Source organism: Phalacrocorax carbo, chromosome 1 (genome assembly GCF_963921805.1).
Source record: "Phalacrocorax carbo chromosome 1, bPhaCar2.1, whole genome shotgun sequence".
Lineage (NCBI taxonomy): Eukaryota > Metazoa > Chordata > Aves > Suliformes > Phalacrocoracidae > Phalacrocorax > Phalacrocorax carbo.
Genome location: NC_087513.1, coordinates 62,585,283 through 62,603,136, shown reverse-complemented (window position 1 = coordinate 62,603,136; position 17,854 = coordinate 62,585,283). Strand labels below are relative to the sequence as shown.

Below are 17,854 nucleotides of genomic sequence, written 5' to 3'. Positions count from 1 at the left end.
CCAGGTTTTGACAGGAAACCATGGTATGGTCTGGCTTTGGAAAATGAATGATAAATTCTGATAGAGTGTCAAGTCTCAAATGAAACGATAGGCTGAGTAATTGGTGTCTTGCATCTGGTGTCTCAATGCAAAACTTTGCACAGATCAATCCCCGGCTCTCTAATACCAAAAAGATATTTTTCACGTTTAAATTTTCATTGCGGTGTGTGGAAGCTGGAACATGTTCTGATCAGACCTATCTGATCAAATCCCTGACTGCTATTTTTCAAACATTAATTGTAGCATCACCACCGTGGACTTGTCCAAATAGGGAATTATTCTAGGAGAGCTCTTACTCCAAAATATGTGCCAGCATTTAAAATGTGTGAGGACAAATTACTGACCGTTACAATCACTCTGACCTTTAAACTGAGTGAATTACATTTCAATCTGACTTTTGGGAGAATCCACTACTTTATTTCCGTTAAGTTAATGACAGGTAGTGTCAACAAAAGCATGTTCTTGCTCACAGGACAAGTAAGCCTACTGCCTCTTCCTTTGAGACACAATGGCTGGACTGAGTACTAAACAATTAACATATTTTAAAGTTATTTATTTGTCCCACAGTTATTTTGTTATTTTGTGATCGTTAGGTGACTGAAATTCTGAGCATTAGTGTGTTTTTTCTTATGGTCACTTCAGTATTTTTGATTAAGTGTCCTGTACTGCATTTGGATTTTGATTTTTGAGCAATTTGATTCTCAAATCCAGAAAATATGACTTTTCCCTCTGCTTACTTTGGTTCCTAGTGGATCACAGACAGTGGAAGAATACGGGCAGAAACATACCCAGACAGCAGCTGTCTGGTCATTGATGCAGCTGAAAGAGAAGATTCAGGTCCTTTTAGAATAACATTAAAGAATGAGGCTGGAGAGGACACAGCTCTAATCAACATTAAAGTGGTTGGTAAGTCATGTAGAACAGTGCACATGAGCCATGTCTTTTACCACAGCCCTTTTCAAAAAATGCTTCTCAAAGAACCCTACTTTTCTGTACCCCAACAAGAGACAACTTCTTCTTCCTCTCTCTGAAGGTTCTCTTCTGTAGATGTTGCCCTCCCTAGCTATGAAACTGTTGATTAGTTTGGTAGTTTAGTTTCAGTACACTGAGTGAGGAGTAACTCAGCAAACTTCTGTTTCTCTGTTTTTCCCTTTTTCAGATGTGGAATTGAGGTGCAAGGATACTAAGGCCCAGTGTTACTGAAGGACACAGGAGCTTAGAATGGGATTTAAGTAGGAGTTAATTATCACTCTGCTACCACCTCATGATGCAAGGGCTGAACTTAAGCAGTTGCCTCAGGGTGCCTGTAACACTCTGTTCTCCATTTTCCATGTGGCTGTGGGCTCTGTCTTACCACATGCCCTCAAGTGCCCTACAAGTGTCTTGGCTGCGCTGAAGACCTTGGCACTTATTCCTTCCTAACCACCTGCCAGGATCCACAAAGACCTTCTTTCTCTCTCTCTCCTCATTAGGAATTCCTGTTGCACTTCAAAAACTATTGAGATTTGTTTCTTATTTGACATTTTTTATTTCAACCTATGCAAAAAGAAGAAAAGTGGTTTTTTTTTCTTTTAATAATTACTTTGTTTACAACAGATGTCCCTGATCCTCCTCAGGCACCAAATGTGACTGAGGTGGGTGAAGACTGGTGCGTTATGACCTGGGAACCTCCAGCAAATGATGGTGGATCACCCATTTTAGGTACACACTTTTATTTGTGGTGCTGCTTTAATATGGACAAAAGAAACAAACCCCAAATAATGGATGCCATAGGATCAGAGTTTAGATCAGGCCCTGGAGAGTTGTACTCTGCGTATCCAGTTGTAAGAATGTTCCACCCAAACTTTGACTTTATGGGATGCCTGTTTTTCTAAAGCTTTGAGATTTGTCATTTTGTGCTTTGCCACATTATCAATCCCCCTACCTGAAAGACAACCTCTTATAATTCCAAACTTTGAACAGTTAGCCTGTTTGAATATTAGCAGGGATTTCAGAAATTATTTACTGAGTAAATTGGAATATCTTCTAATACACTAAACCAAGAGGAAGGTCAGAGGGGCCCAGAGGCCAGCACAATCTGGCCCTTTTGACTCTTAACTAAGTACAGGGTGTTGTAAGTGAAGTCCAAAGAAAGCTTGTATGTGGCCATAAAAGCCAAATAGGTGACTATTAGGTAGTCTGCAATGGGGAAAATTTAACAATAACCCCTAAACCACTCTGAGGCTAGAAGGAGATACTGAGGTGTATCCAGGAAAAATGCTATTGGCCAGTCAGAAAACAGACCCCTCACTATTGAGCTTTTTGTCACCACTTAGTATAATAAAATTTTGTTTGGTCAATAGGGTATTTCATTGAAAGGAAAAAGAAACAAAGCTCCAGGTGGATGAGGTTGAATTTTGAACTGTGTAAAGAAACAACTTTTGAGCCAAAGAAGATGATTGAAGGTGTTGCTTATGAGGTCCGTGTGTTTGCTGTTAATGCAATAGGCATTTCCAAACCAAGCATGCCTTCGAAGTCCTTTGTTCCTTTAGGTAAGTAAACAAGAGCATGGAGATAGGTATGCATTTAGAAACTTATCCTTGATACATTTTTACAGTCATCTAATTATATAACTATAGTTCTTGTTATACTTGTGTTGCTCAGGACGTGTCTTTATTAGGTGCTGCATAAACTGTATGTCTATCCCTGAAGGATTTATAGTCTTTTATAAATAAGAAACAAGGATGTATAGAGAGAAATATAGCCCACTACAATAAAACAGTGACATGCTATAGGTAAGCCTGATATACTATGATCAATACATTTTAAGGACCAAAATGAATAGTTCCATATTTTTGCATACCATAGGTACCTCCTGAGTCAACAGAGTCAAACTACTGGCAATTTACAGAATTGATAAAGACGATGGATTATAGTATTGGTTGGTTTTTGCAGAAAGGGATGACATATTTTCAATATCCTTTTTCAGACAATCCAGATGAGGCTAGGTCATACTTTACACTATTCTACATGTCCTCTTACTGCTTTATATTAATGTAACAGCTAAAGGGCCTTGTCATTCGCCTAGTGACAGACTAATTTGGTGGCCTTTTCATACAAAGAGGCAGATTTTTCAAACAACTGTGACAATCACAAGTCCCTTTAAAAGAAAGGTGCCTTGTTCTGGAGGCCAGCAAAGGTTCCCACCTCGCTCAACGGCACCCCTGTGATGCAGAGGAGGAAGGTGGCTGTTATTGCTACAGCATGTTCTCCTCTTGCCAGAAAATCCCTGCTGTTGTAGACTACGTTGCTCGCAACTTCTCTGCTCTACCTTCCACCACTCTTTGTCCTTCTCACTCCTGAGCAGGAGGAATTTAACTCTGGGTTAGGCTGTGAGGAGATATGGGACAAGGTACCTGCTTAGTTTGGTCCTAAATGGGAAGGATGTGTCAGGGATGATGGGAAATGCCTGGTAGGCAGGATTTAGCCTGTCACCTATGATGCTAAATTAGAGGAATACACACCATAGATGTAAACCTTTAATTGTAACACAGTTTTCTGCCTTCTCCTCGCTGCCTGCTTGCTTCAGCTGTTACCAGTCCACCAACTCTCCTAGCAGTGGATGGAGTGACTGATACCTCAGTTACAATGAAATGGAGGCCACCAGACCACATCGGAGCAGCAGGGCTCGATGGCTATGTTGTAGAATACTGCTTTGAAGGAAGTAAGTGACAACAACTGTGGTATGTTACTCACAGTGAAAGTAGGTGAGACTTTCTCCATTTTTTCTCTACAGCTATCAGGTGCTCTTATTTTAAGGCAAAGACCAATCAGTCAGAAAACCTCGGTCAGCAAGGTTTTGTTCAGGCTTCCTTTGGTTTGTATTCCAGATCCTGCCCATTGATTGTAGTTCAACCCATCTTACATCTGATCTGAAATCCAAATCAAAAGCCATATGATCCGTTGCAGTGTACCGAGTACCGAGTTAATCGTTATATCCTCTTTTTTTGAGCTAAATGAAGAGTTGATGCAGTAAGGAGTGGATGGATGGATGGATGAATAGGAAATAATGAATGGCTATAAGTGTGGTCCAAAATACATGCAGGTTGGCTGGGTTTTAGGGACAGGAGGTCCTCAGTGAGGTGATCCCTATGTTGACATATTACTAATTGGTTACTTCTAGTGCCAGATCCCAATACTGAGGGCAGACAGCCCCTCCAATAGCTGGCTGTAAAAGTTATCTAGGTATGCAAAGTTCATGTCTGGATATTGAATTTCTCTGATGTTTCAGTGTAGTTAGATACAGGATCTTTAACTATGTCCAAGACATAAATCTATACAGAACTGAATGAGAAAGACGAAGACATACAAAATTGAATAAACTTATCAGAGTAAAATAACAAGGATTAGGAAAATATAATGTATATTTTACAACTAAGAGTCTTTGGTGATCAAGCAGCAGAAACTTAGTATTTTCCAGCAGATTTTCTTCTGAGTTGGAATGAAATGAAGTCTATTTTCAAAAAGTAAAATCCATCAACTCCTGGGTAAGTATCAAATAGCCTGGAGTGGTATGTGCAACACCCAGCCTCTGTGAGCAAATGCCAATATGTGGGACTCCAGCAATGTTGTGTGTTTGGATGAATGGGACACAGTTATCTTCAGCTCTGCTAGCTGCCGCTCTTAACTGCGCTGTAAATCAAGCGATGAGTTGGACACCTTTTTTCATAAAGGCATGCATTTCAACGAAAGCTTTTCATAAATGCAGTCCACAGCCTGGTGACAAGAGGTAGAGGACAGAACTTGTCATTCACACTGTCACGTGTTTCAGATTCAGACAATCCAGGAAAACAGTAGTTCACAAAAGTGGTCAGATACCACAGGAGCAGAGTGCCCTCATCTCTCACTCAGGCGAGTGGGAGAGGGAGTGAAGAAGAACCACTGGCTTTTCTCAGGAGCACCTAGCATCTTGTAGTATTGAACTGAATATCTGTAAGGAGCAGGAACAGACTGCAAGAAGCTCAGAGGTCTGGAGAAGAGTACCTGAAGGCAGACACAGCTGGAATGGTAGGAAGGGTTTTCCTTGTATATTGGGAGGGAGCTGCGGGAACAGCTCAGAATGAGTAAGGATGCAGTCTTTCATCAAGATGCAGCATTCCTATGTTTCCATTGCACAGGCAAGTTGTATGTGAATATAAAGGGGACTGTCAATGTGAGGACTTCAGCGTATGATGTATATTATGCTGTGTTTAGCATTGGTAGGATGGCGGGGGAAAAGTTAAACGTGTTTGTAATATGTCACTGTCATAAAACCGTTGACATTACAGTATGTGATTTCCAAATTAGGTGACAAGAGAGGATAAGAAATATATACACTCTAATGCAAACTATGGTGTTCAGAGGAATCTTCCAAATCGATCTTTTAAGGACTACTAGACAGAAGATCACTGTATACATGTTGAATGGAACAAATACTTTATTTTTTCTTTCAGATAGGTTTAAAACCTATGAAGATACAACAAAATGGCAGTCAACTCTGTCATTTTATTGCTACCCACCTCAGTTAAAATACAATGGGTACAATGTATTTTACATAACTTTCTGAGTGTTTATGTATATCTATATATACCTCCTATATATGAATATACATCTATATATACACAATTGACATTATTTATGTATATATGTTATGAAAATTGTTAGGAAGAAGCAAGCTTAGTAGAAAATACCAATTTAAAAAGATATGTTATTGGAATATACATCCTTTTCTCTATGTACAGTCCTATTTTTCTTTCTTGCAATATCTTAGTGCCTCCTTTTTTCAGTACTTTCGGTGCCTGTTCTGCCTCAAACTAATTTCTTCTATACTGTTTAATAACTTTTTTAATTTCAAGGTACTTTTTATGACTGTCTATATTCATTCTGCTGTTCTTTTCTTTTAGTTATCTGTTTGTAAACTCATTTGTCTTTAACTTCTCCATTCTTTCATCTTTGTCACTGAAGCAGTCTTAAAGAGGGCTTTTTTTGAGATTTCCTTACCATAGCAATCATTAGGAGAAATGACAATCTGAAAATAGGAAGACAAAATATCTATAATTATAATTGAGAAGAATCATGTACCATAAGCATTGGTTTGGCTTTGCAAAAATTGGTACTTACCTTTAGTCTGAACCTCATAACTCAATCAACATGGTGGACTCTTGGACTTCCTTAACTATGGTATCACCTTTGACATCTCACTGTGCATGTTACTGAAGTGGAGTCTCATCATGAGTAGCTGGATCTGGCATTGCACAGGTGTGAATAACATGAATATGGAACTCCCCTTCCCAGGGCTAGTTTACAGCATCCAACTTGAACTTCTTGCTGTGGTGATGTGGAGTACACCAAATATTGTTGACACTGGAGAAGTCAATTCCTAGTAATATATGCTGCTGACTGGCTCTTGTTTGACATTTCAAGGGTAGTCTGAAGAGCTTGGCCCTGGTTTTCCCTAAGCCACTGTTTATCTGCCTTTAAAGGGCCACTGTACCTGTAGATGATCTGTTTTCATAGCTAGTAAATATGCACTTCAGAGAGTCTCTGTTGGCTGAGATCTTTGCCAGTGTACCCATCCAGGACTACACACAACTACTAGAATAGTGTTTTTACTATCCTGAAAATAGCCAAGTCCAGGATTCCAGGAAATCCAGGGCAGTCATAGCTTTGTCCAAGAAATAAAGCCTTAGTGATTACATCATATCTGTCATCATCCATTGTTTTGGCCTTCTTTAATTTTCTTTCTATGTTGCCTTTAGCTGAATGTGTTATCTTCCTCTGTTTCCCCAAGCTTTTTTTCCAAGACTTCTCTTTTTCTGTCTCTTACTCAGAATTCTTCTCTGAATTTCTTCTCTCTTCTATGATGTGTTTTCTTCTCCTCCTACACTTTCTCCCATCATCATTTTGTTTCATTTTTCTCTCTTCCAAATGTTCCTTTTGTCTCTTTCTTTTCATCTTTCCAGGGCTATGTCAGGCCCAAAGGGAAAAAACAACCTTATTTCCTCTTCTCCTTTATCCTTTAGCTTTCCTGTGAGCATCATGCATAACTGTTCTTTGATCTAGCCACCCTCTTCCCATCTCTTTCCTCCCTGCAGTCTCCATAAACACAGGTCCTCTAAATCTTTAAAGCCCAGCATCTATCTTTGCATACTTACTAACAGGAATTGCTAACCACTGACAAAATGCTCCATCTGTGTGAAAGTGGGTGTCTCTGATTAATTTTAAAGATGGATTCTCACAAGGTATATCGACAGATCTGTCTGAGGAATTGGTGGAGCCACCTTTTAACCCGGAAGGTACAGTATTCAACAAAGGATATAAATCTTCTTTAATGAAAGAAAAACTCTCTTCATAAAAGTAAAGATAAATTTCTGAGAGTGAATTTTAGGGGTCACAGTCTACAGAATTTGCTGTAGTCTGTGTATAAGGGGAGGGGGAGGTGTTTGGGAAACAGTCATTGATTGCAATCCTCTTCTGCTAGAAGCTGAAAGAAGCAGCTTGAAGGAGAACTTAATTCCTAAAAGTAAGACCCACAGTTATGAAAATGTACCACAGTGTTGTGCACTAACTCTGCAAAGCTCCCTACCTTATAACAGGTCTCTTGTCTTCTGTGCCAATATTAAAATGCTGTCTACCTTTATAAGATGTGGAAGGTATTGATACTGACTTGCCACTGCATAAATCTGACTTCCAAATGTCAAGGTGCCAGCAGTGTTAAAGTGATCTGCTTAGAGAACAGAGTGGAAAAGAAAGTATCATTTGTAGTTGAAGCTTTTCTGAAAGACTGTACTGCTTCCATCACTCTATGGATTACATGCGACTGCCTAGGGGTAGGATAAAAAAATCCAAGAATGCTGTAATTACATGAATAATTCTGACACATTCTTAAAGGCACCAGGAGAGGTGGCATTTCATTGCAATTTGTAAATATTCTATATTTCTCTCATCCCTGCGGTCTCAGTGGTAGTTTCAAGTGTACTCAGTACTGGTCTAATTGTGATATTATTGAAATTAATTACAAGACCCATTTCTCTCCAAGGAAGCTGTTAGAGCAATGACGAGTGCATTTGGAAATATAGTCTATGTCACCCTTGTTATCTATCGGCTGAATTTAAAGACTAATCAGTTTTTTCTCTGAAAATTAAATTATGGACACATACTAAAAACATTTATTTCTCTAATTATAAATATATAATAAGCAGAAACCCTTAAATGTTTGAATTATTTTTCCTACATATGATTAAAGTGAATCAATATCATGTTATAGCATAATTAAAAAAAACAAACCAGAGATATTCATCAGAATATAATGAACCTATTACTGTTCTGTAATTTTCCCCATCTCTGCAGGAGATGTATTTATAATCCCCTATTCTTTCGATTTGTCCTCCCCTCCTCTTTTCCATAAACTAGCTGATGAATGGATCGTGGCTAACCCGGAGCTGACAGACAAAACGAGGTTTACTATCAATGGCCTGCCGACTGGCTCGAAAATCCTTGTGAGAGTAAAAGCTGTGAATGCTGCTGGTGAAAGTGAGCCCAGGTACCACCCACAGCCTATATTAGTCAAGGAAGTGATAGGTAAGATCCTCCTGCCTACGCTCACCCACAAATACATTCTGTTTCTATATTTAGTTTGCTTTTTTTGAGGCTAATACTTCTTGGAAACTGATGATATGGCCTTTCAAAGCCATTGTGCAGTGGTTAGAAATCATGAAACGGTCTTTAAAAATACGTGTAATTCCTTATAACTCTTTAATTTCTGAGTCTTTATTGCTCAGCCTTTCAAGGCTTTGTTTCTGCAGAACTTGAACTCGATGTTGCTTTTTTTTGAGTTGCACTAAGTTTCTCACCTATTTCTACCACTATAACATTTGGTGTTACAAAAACTGATGGTGCACCAAATGTAACATTGTGGGACCAAGAAATTTAAGATACCTCACTCATTAGTCAGTTCTGGGAATTGTAGACCACAGAGTCTCTTATTTGTACTGATGCCCACCAGTACTGCCTAAGTCAGAAAAGAAGATAAGCTTTTGGCTTTTTTTCAGAACCTCCAAAGATTCGTCTACCAAGACACTTAAAACAAACCTATACTCGAAGAGTTGGAGAAACTGTGAATCTCGTTATTCCTTTCCAGGTAAGAACTAAAAGCACTGGTAGGAAAATACTACTTTTTCTTGTATTGCTGCTTTTTAACTTCTTTCTGTGTAACTTTGGTCAGCCAGTGAGTTAACTTAAGTAGATGTGGAAGCACACAGATGTACACAGGTGCTTGAAAGCTTTTGCTTTGAGATCTCAAAGAAATTATGTTAAACCAATTAATAAATTGGGTAACTAGCTTAGACAGGCTCATTTGTCATCTGTCATCCAAAGGACACTTATAAATCCTCCCAGTAGACATTACATGTGAGATAATTGCTAGCACAATGCAAAATGGTTACACGGGCAGTAGTTAGATACGGTATCAAAGGTGGGACTGTCGCATTTCATTTTTTTCTTGAGAGAAAAAAAAGGGAGGGAAGAGCAGGCAGAGTTTCACTGTCTCCTATAGAAGCTGCAACTTTTAAATCCTTGAGATCACAGCTATAACACAGCTCTTTCCACGGATATAGGACACATTTTCCCACAGCATCATGTTAACCTTCATTTCCATACCTTTTACAACAGTGACTTCCTCTCTACCAGCAGGGGCCTTATTCTTCTGAATACAAGGATAGGGCAGAATTAATTTCTGTTTCATCGCTGCACACCTAAAGAATGGGTGGGCATAATCCAGCTTCTATAAGGCTGTTAAAAGCCTAATAAAAGCTTGATCAGCAATACACTGCAATATGTACTGCTCTGGAGAAATTAAAGGAATATTCTATGGTTATTCTTTAAGGTAAGACATTGAAAAAGGTGTGAGATTCCCTCTTCAGGCAGCATCTGCAAATTGTTTGCCTCTGGAAGGCAAATCCCATGGTAAAGTAGGTGGAATTCACTCTGATTTAAGTACCTAAATAGGGCACTACTAGGCCCATAAAAATGGCGCTCAGGAGACGTCAATCCAGCATACCTAACAACTATTCCAACTGCCTTTGCAATGAAAGAATTGAGTTTGGGATCCCTGGAGGTTTAGGCCGCTATTTTCCTCTTTCAGTGGCAGTGTAGAGAATGTGGGCACTTCCAGATGGTGAAACTTTTTGCTCTGCATTTTCTGTTTTTTTTCTCCTTTCTTTTTTTAGAAAACTGGAAATTAATTGTCAAATTTAGCCAGAAAGTTAATTGTCCACTTTAGCCAGAGTTTTCAGATATTTTCAGTCCCCTGGAAGCAAAAAAAAAAAAAAAGAAAGAAAGCTGCATTTTAGATGAATTAATATGACTGCATCTCAAATGCTGTATGATTTAAAAAAGAATTCTTGCTTTCTTTCAGGACATTTTTTATTTCCCATTTGGGAAAAATGGGAAATAAACCTGTTTTCTCTTCCACGCTTTTCTCTCCCAAAACCATACACAAATTGTTTCTTGTCTTCTTACAGGGAAGACCAAGGGCAAAAGTATCATGGCAGAAAAATGGTTCTCCCATTGACAAGAACCAAATCAACATCCGCAACACTGAAAATGACACTATCATCTTCATCCGAAAGGCAGAAAGGAGCCACTCTGGAGAATATAACATGAAAGTGGAAGTAGAGAACTTGGAGGACAAAGCTACGATAGATATTCAGATTGTTGGTATGTTTTGAGAAACAGAAATAAATGCATGCCACAGAAGCAGACTCCAGCTATTGCAAGGCTATAGGAAAGCAGAGCAATCCCAAAGAGCATCCTTCATGACAGTGATAACTCTCCACATCCAATTATTTGGCTACAGATTTGCAGTCTCTAAGTAAACCTCCCTACACAGTGGCAGGTGCTTGTTGGAACATGTCAGTCTCTTTTTTTCACTGTTATGCTTTTCATGTCCTTGTCTATCCAGGATGCAAGCTTTTTCCCACCAAGTGGTATCCATAGCCAGAAATGGTAGTAAATTAACAGTAACTTTGTCACAAGTGTATTGTGGAAGAAATCCTAAATGTTGCAAGTACAAGAAAGTAAGAAAGACAGACAAGAAAACACATTTACTTTTCATTTTCACCAATCTATTTCTTTGCATATGTCATGGTTCAGCCTCAGTCGGCAACTAAACACCACGCAGCCGTTCGCTCGCTCCCCCCACCCCTGTGGGATGGGGGAGAGAATCGGAAGAGCAAAAGCACAAAAAAAAATCTTGTGGGTTGAGATAAGAACAGTTTAATAATTACAATAAAATAATAATTATAAAAATAATTATTATGATAATAATAACAATAGTGATAATATAATAAAAAGGAAAAAAGGGAAAAACAGAAACACAAATGATACAGCCGCTCACCACCCACCAACCGACGCTGCCGGTCCCCAAGCCACTATTGCTGCTTCCCTCCCCCAGCCAGCTCCTCCCAGGTAGCATACTGGGCATGGCATTACATGATATAGAATATCCCTTCGGCCAGTTTGCATCTGCTCTCTTAGCTGTGCCCCCGCCGGGCTTCTTGTGCCCCCTCCTGGCTTCTTGTGCACCCAGCAGAGCATGGGAAGCTAGAAAAGTCCTTTACTAGTACAAGCACTACCACTAGTACAAGTACTACCACTAGTACAGCATCAACCAACACATTGGTGTATTATCAACATTGTTTTCATACTATGCCCAGAGCACAGCACTGTGCCAGCTGCAGTGAAGAAAATTAACTCTATCCTAGCTAAAACCATGACAACATAATAGGCAATACTCATAGCATAGCCTTTATAATGACTGTACGAGTTTGTCTTTTAAGAACATATCTTCAACTGGTCTTAACTTTTCCAAAATATCATGTCCTTATGTAATTAAAGAGCACGCGCATATTAGAAACCACACTCACAAAGCGGTCAAGTTAAGTTTTTCATAATTCTGACATGTCTTAATTTTGGAAAGTTATTTTGCAACGTCAGCTGTCTTTTGATGTTGGTTTTGGCATGTGCCTGTTGTGAGAAAGAGAGAGAGGAATCAAACTAAGTGGAAGATCTGTGTAGGAAAGAGGAAGAGAGAGAGAAAGCAAACAATGGAAAATGTAAGCTGCCGTGTTTTTGTTACAGATCGCCCAGGCCCACCAGAGGTTGTAACTATTGAGGACGTCTGGGGAGACAACGTAAATTTATCATGGAAGCCACCAAAAGATGATGGCAATGCTGCCATTACTGGGTACACTATTCAAAAAGCAGATAAAAAGAGTATGGTAAGTAATAAGGAGGCATTTAAAAGGCTGTTGTACTCATTAATTCTCCCTTTTAAAAATAAAAAGCCTTACATGCTTAAATTGAGGTAAGTGGACAAAGTGCTCAGAAAATCTGGAAGGCCTCTCTAAAAACTCCAGAAGTCTCCTGTTCACTGTACCTAAAGCCTGAAAATGGAAATGTTTTCAAATGGTGCCAAAGAGGAGGACTAAAAAGGAAAGGACAGGTGCATTTGAGGGAAGTAATTCTGCTTTTTTTTCCTTTGTCTCAATAGAAGAAAAAAAAAAAAAACCAGAAATATTAATTCTGAAGTCAGTAGGCTGCTACTAGAATCAAAATGTAGTGCTGTTGTTTTCAGACCTGTAATGTCACATTGTGTAACTCCTTACTCATTGCCACTCCTTACTACCCATGGCAAAATGGTACATATGTAACTCGTAAACTGCTTTGATATTTACAGATGAAAAGGGCGTCATAGAGATGTTTCTTATTTTCATTAAACTAACATGAATTTTACACTTCTTTATAAGACAGTAGTTGGATTCTTACATTTAACACTTACTGCAAATTTAAGCACTGGTAATCTAAGACAATATTTTGGGAGTTGCCTTATCTGAGGGAATCTTTTTGCCACCCACCCACTCCCACTTTAATATGTCAATCTGCTTCATGGTATGATCAATTCATTCTTCCTGTGCCATGATTTCCTTTCCCATCCTTCATTTTTTCTTTCTTTTCAGACTGTAAGAAAAGATGGTCTCTTTTCAGTGGTCAGAACAATGATATCCCCCGCCTCTAAATTACTGTGTTAAGGAGAAAGCAACAACAGCAGTGTCTAGGGTCCAGTGTGTCATGGATCATTCAGGTCACAGTGTCCCCAAATTCTCCGTGGTGTTGAATTTGCAATTCTGGCACAGCTGGCCTTCTACACTTTGGCTCTTAAAGATGACCAGATATCAGTGCAACCTGTGGCACTGGGAACTCGGCATGAGTTCACCTTTAGAAAAGCAAGAACACTATGTAAGGCAGAGTAAAGATAAGCAAACGCATTGCTGTGGTCATATTGCAGTTTGTATTTATTGCAATTTTAGTTCATCTCGGCTTGTTATTTAGGTATTGCGTACTAGGATAGAAACAACACATCCTGTTACTGCTGCAAGACTAAAGTGCTAAAACCCACCTCTCTATCTCAGCCTTTAGATATCAGCGGACCACCTGCATAAAATTACATTTCCCATGAACACTCAACCTGTGGAACAGGGGGTAGATCAGTGCATTGGCCTCTTGTGAGTACGTGTTACTGCAGAGTAGTACATGCCACTACTTTTCTTATCTGCAACAGAACCTCCTCTGTCAGCAGTGTGGAAAAGGAATGAAGGATCCTGCCTTGCCTCGCAAAATACAGCCTTTGTAGTATTGGATTGCCTAAAACGAGCCCTCCCAGCTAAGACAGCGTAACAATTCACTACTGAAACTTTCATTCCGGTTCACTTTCCATTTGGTCTTCACTGCTCAGCAGTGACCTTTGTGGTATTCTCATTATCACTCATTTCAGACCGAATAATTAATTATTGCCAGCTTCACTATTTTAGTATCCATTTACATTCCCTTAAAAGAAAAATCTTACTCCCGCAAGCCTGATGGTTCTTCCAAACAATTACTGGCTGAGAGCTGCAGGGCGCTGGCTGCAGGGAAGCTTACTCTCTGTGTTTGTGTCCTTCAGGAATGGTTCACAGTAATGGAGCACTACCACCGCACCAGTGCCACCATTAACGAGCTCGTCGTAGGAAATGAGTACTACTTCCGTATCTTCGCCGAAAACATATGTGGCCTCAGTGAGGATGCAACGATGACCAAAGAGAGTGCTTTGATTGCAAAGGATGGTTAGCTAATTATCCATTCCTTGTCAAAAGGGAAGGGGTGTGTTCAGAGGCTGGAGGGTGATTAGAGGTAAAGGCCATACCTCTAAAGCATTCAGATGCATTCCTAACCCCAAGACCAGGTACAAGAAACAGCTAAAACATTTCATATTAGGACTTCTTGGTTTGTCCACATAGTTCATACTTGTTTTCTTTAATCAAGAGTGGGACATTTTTCCCATGTTCTGACATTTTCTACGCTCGTGTCACCACTGGCAGATCTAAGTTAACAAGAGCTGTAAGAGGAGTAAAGAAGCTGTTCCGTTAGAAGTGGTCAGTCACTGCCTCCCAGTGGAGACTCGGCATCAGCTGTGCAAGCGCTCCTGTCCATTTCAGGCAGGATTCAACAGAGAAGCATAACCCATGCTCTTGCTAGTGGAGCCGGAAAAATTCTGATTTTGTGGTCAGAAATCCTGACATTTCAGAAATTGACAGTTTGAAATGGTACTGTATACTTCAAAAAAAAAATTAACTGCACCTTTATGGAAGGGAAATTCTACAGGCAGGTGGTTTAAAGAAAACCAATCCAGATTACCTCAGTTTGTCTGAAAGAAAGGAATACATGACTGCCATGACAACCTGTACAAGCCACAGTGACGGGCTGAAGGACTGAAAGCCCAGGGTACTAGAGCCCACTTCTGTTATTAAAAAGAAAACCACCTCTCTTTTAGAAACAGGATCATGAACAAAAGAATGGCTAACAGGAATTGTTTTTCATCACTCCCTACTTGCCCTTGTCACAAGAGCAAGTATCAGGCCTAAGCTGCACTGAAGTCAGTGTGAGAGCTTGGATTAGGTTTCAGTGAAGCAAAGATGTTTAAAGACACCTGTGCACAGAAACAGATGCCAATCAGTCCAGCTGTTTTAAATGCCAGCTTAGTTTGTGGGTGAAGGTGGTTTATTGAGGGTAATCTTCATTGCAGAGCAGGGATAAAGTTGCAGTGAGAAAGTAGATTTTACTACCATGTTTTCCTTGTACAGAAACTACATCCATTCAGGTGTCTGTATTGTTAGTGCACTATATGAAGCAGAAAGAAAAATGGATTTTCAGATACAGAGCCAGTTTGTGATCAGAACAAACTGTGAAAAGTAATTGTCAACAGAGTAAACATGGTTTGTCAAGGCAGGCATCTGCAGTACATCAGTCAGGATCTATCCTGTTTCATAACATGTAGGGCATACAGGCAAAGATACAGAATAAATGCGTATTATTTTGTATACCACCTACTCAGGAGGAAACAAAGAAGAGCTCTCGGACATCCACACTATAGCATGATCCTTTAGGGCTATAGTCACTTCCCAGGCTCACTTCCAGCCTCCCCTGCAAGTGCAATTACTAGAGTCAGGTTGGTACCTAAAGCAGAGTAGATCAGAAGAAATTCAGACTTTTTGTAGCTTTTTAAGATGCTTGAGTATTTAGCTACATGCCAACACCCTTTTTATAAATGTTTTATTTTCATTTCATAGGTAAAGTCTACAAATATCCAGTTTACGACGATTTTGACTTCAGCGAACAGCCGTTGTTTACTCAGCCTCTAGTCAACACATTTGCTGTAGCTGGTTACAACGCTACTTTGAACTGCAGTGTTCGGGGCAACCCCAAGGTACAGGACAGCTCATAACAGTATCAGTTAAAACACGAGAGAGTTTAACCTGATAATAAAAATTGTAATACCATTTTTACTATTTGTCTCACTCACAAGCCAGGCTGATAGCAAAAAGAGTGGTGTGGGCTCTAAAGAATACAAAAAAAAGGACCTATTTACCTATGTTATAGGCATTGTAATAGTTATTAAATCCAAAGATAACTCAGTGAAAGGGTAGAACCTCAGGAAAAGGCTGGGCTATACTGGGACCAGCACTGAAAACAGCTGTACAGTTAATATATCAGTAAAGGTTGTTACTAAAATAAAGTCATAATTATTCTATAAAAAGCTAATTATGCTTTAAGAAAGCACATTGCAGGAATATTAGGAAAAAAATAATCACTGAAAGGGTTGTCAAACATTGGAACAGGCTGCCCAGGGAAGTGGTTGAGTCACCATCCTTGGAGGTATTAAAAGACATGTAGACATGGTACTCAGGAACGTGGTTTAGTGGTGGACTTGGCAGTGTTAGGTTTACTGTTGGACTCGATGATCTTAAAGGTCTTTTCCCACCTAATTGATTCTGTGATTCTATTATTCTATGAATACCCCAGGTACCACATTGATTCTCATACCCACTTGTGCAATGCATCTTAGAGTTTCTTTTGAGTTGTGTCTTTTTGTGACCTGTTTTCTGCTGTGAAAAATTGAACTGACCTAGTAAAATGAGAACTCAAGAGTGTTTAAGAACATGTTTGCTGTTCACTCTTCACCTTCACAGTTTCTCACTGTTCTGTGTGCAGTGCTGTGAAAAAAAACCCATCCTTTTCTTATTGACTGCGAGTAATTGGATCTCAAAAGCTACTGCTCAGATGTTTGCCATCATTACACAGCACCTCTAATATTGACAACAGGCTGATACTTATGACTATGTGATAGGAGCTGCACTGAAAAAAAAACTGTGCTTAAAAAGAGATGCATGATGCAGCTTGTGTTTGAGTTATAGATTAGTTTCCTTTCTACCACTATTTTGCTATTTTGTATCATTTCTGGATTACTCAACTTCAACAGAACACCACAAAAAGTGATAAAATACTTAAGTTCATAGGTTTGTGCTTGTGGGTTTTCTTCTGTTTTTACCACAGCCCAAAATAACCTGGCTGAAAAACAAAGTCCTTATAATGAATGACCCAAAGTACCGAATGTTCAGCAACCAAGGTGTCTGCACCTTGGAGATCCGCAAACCCAGTCCCTATGACGGAGGTACTTACACCTGCCGAGCAGTCAATGCACTTGGAGAGGCAGAAGTTGATTGCAAGCTGGAAGTAAAAGGTAAGGGTTTTAAATGATTGCAAATGCCCTGTTTGTCTGAAAACCATCTACATAGGAGTCAAAAGTATGCAAAGCAAAGGCAAACATAATTTTTAACTTTCTCAGATGAAAATAACAACTTGGTTAGGGCAAAATAAACTATATTGGTCACTTTGTTTTCTTTTCGAAGACCAACATGTTGTGCTTACTGCATAAGACATGCAAAACACATACTGTCTTTTTTATCCCCCCCCACACCAATTCACATATTCAGTGATTGCAAGGACTTTTTCCGCAAGTGACGAAATGGTTTACTGTACTTCTTAGATTATACCTCTTTGCCACTTACCTGACAGACTCTAGTAAGACTCAGCCATAGAGCTCTTTGGGAAAACATTTAAAAAATCAGCTTGGATAAGAAACAGATCTCTGAAGGAAATGGCAAGGGGAGAAGGAAGAAAGACTAGTTCAGGGCAGTCTTGGTACGCCTTAAAGTCATGCATTAAACCAAACATTTGCTTCCAAGGAGAACTTGTTAATGTAGTTTGTTAGCAAAATCATGCAGCAAAAAGCAGCGTTGTTCCCAAGGACACAAGCTAGTTGATATAATTGCTGTACTTACTTTAAGAACAAAGTAATCAAACCTATGGATTTTGCAAATACAGGGAGAGAGGACAAAGTAGGTTAGCCTTCTACAACTGAAGA

At 39.4% G+C, this 17,854-nt stretch overlaps 1 protein-coding gene across 3 annotated transcripts in view; it reads left to right on the top strand.

Moving 5' to 3' along the window:
• Positions 1 to 17,854, top strand: part of MYBPC1 (myosin binding protein C1) — a 79,459-nt gene that overhangs the window by 53,326 nt on the left and 8,279 nt on the right. The window contains exons 17-29 of one of the 3 annotated variants that reach the window (XM_064456550.1): positions 789 to 945; positions 1,636 to 1,740; positions 2,382 to 2,570; positions 3,608 to 3,742; positions 7,284 to 7,352; positions 7,538 to 7,579; positions 8,470 to 8,637; positions 9,108 to 9,196; positions 10,578 to 10,773; positions 12,196 to 12,335; positions 14,057 to 14,216; positions 15,720 to 15,856; positions 16,984 to 17,170. In XM_064456550.1, the coding sequence (XP_064312620.1) occupies positions 789 to 945; positions 1,636 to 1,740; positions 2,382 to 2,570; positions 3,608 to 3,742; positions 7,284 to 7,352; positions 7,538 to 7,579; positions 8,470 to 8,637; positions 9,108 to 9,196; positions 10,578 to 10,773; positions 12,196 to 12,335; positions 14,057 to 14,216; positions 15,720 to 15,856; positions 16,984 to 17,170 (1,774 nt within the window). Of the gene's footprint in view, positions 1 to 788; positions 946 to 1,635; positions 1,741 to 2,381; positions 2,571 to 3,607; positions 3,743 to 3,814; positions 3,896 to 7,283; positions 7,353 to 7,537; positions 7,580 to 8,469; positions 8,638 to 9,107; positions 9,197 to 10,577; positions 10,774 to 12,195; positions 12,336 to 14,056; positions 14,217 to 15,719; positions 15,857 to 16,983; positions 17,171 to 17,854 lie in introns of all 3 variants that reach the window. The other 2 variants (XM_064456569.1, XM_064456559.1) reach the window with 2 other exon arrangements.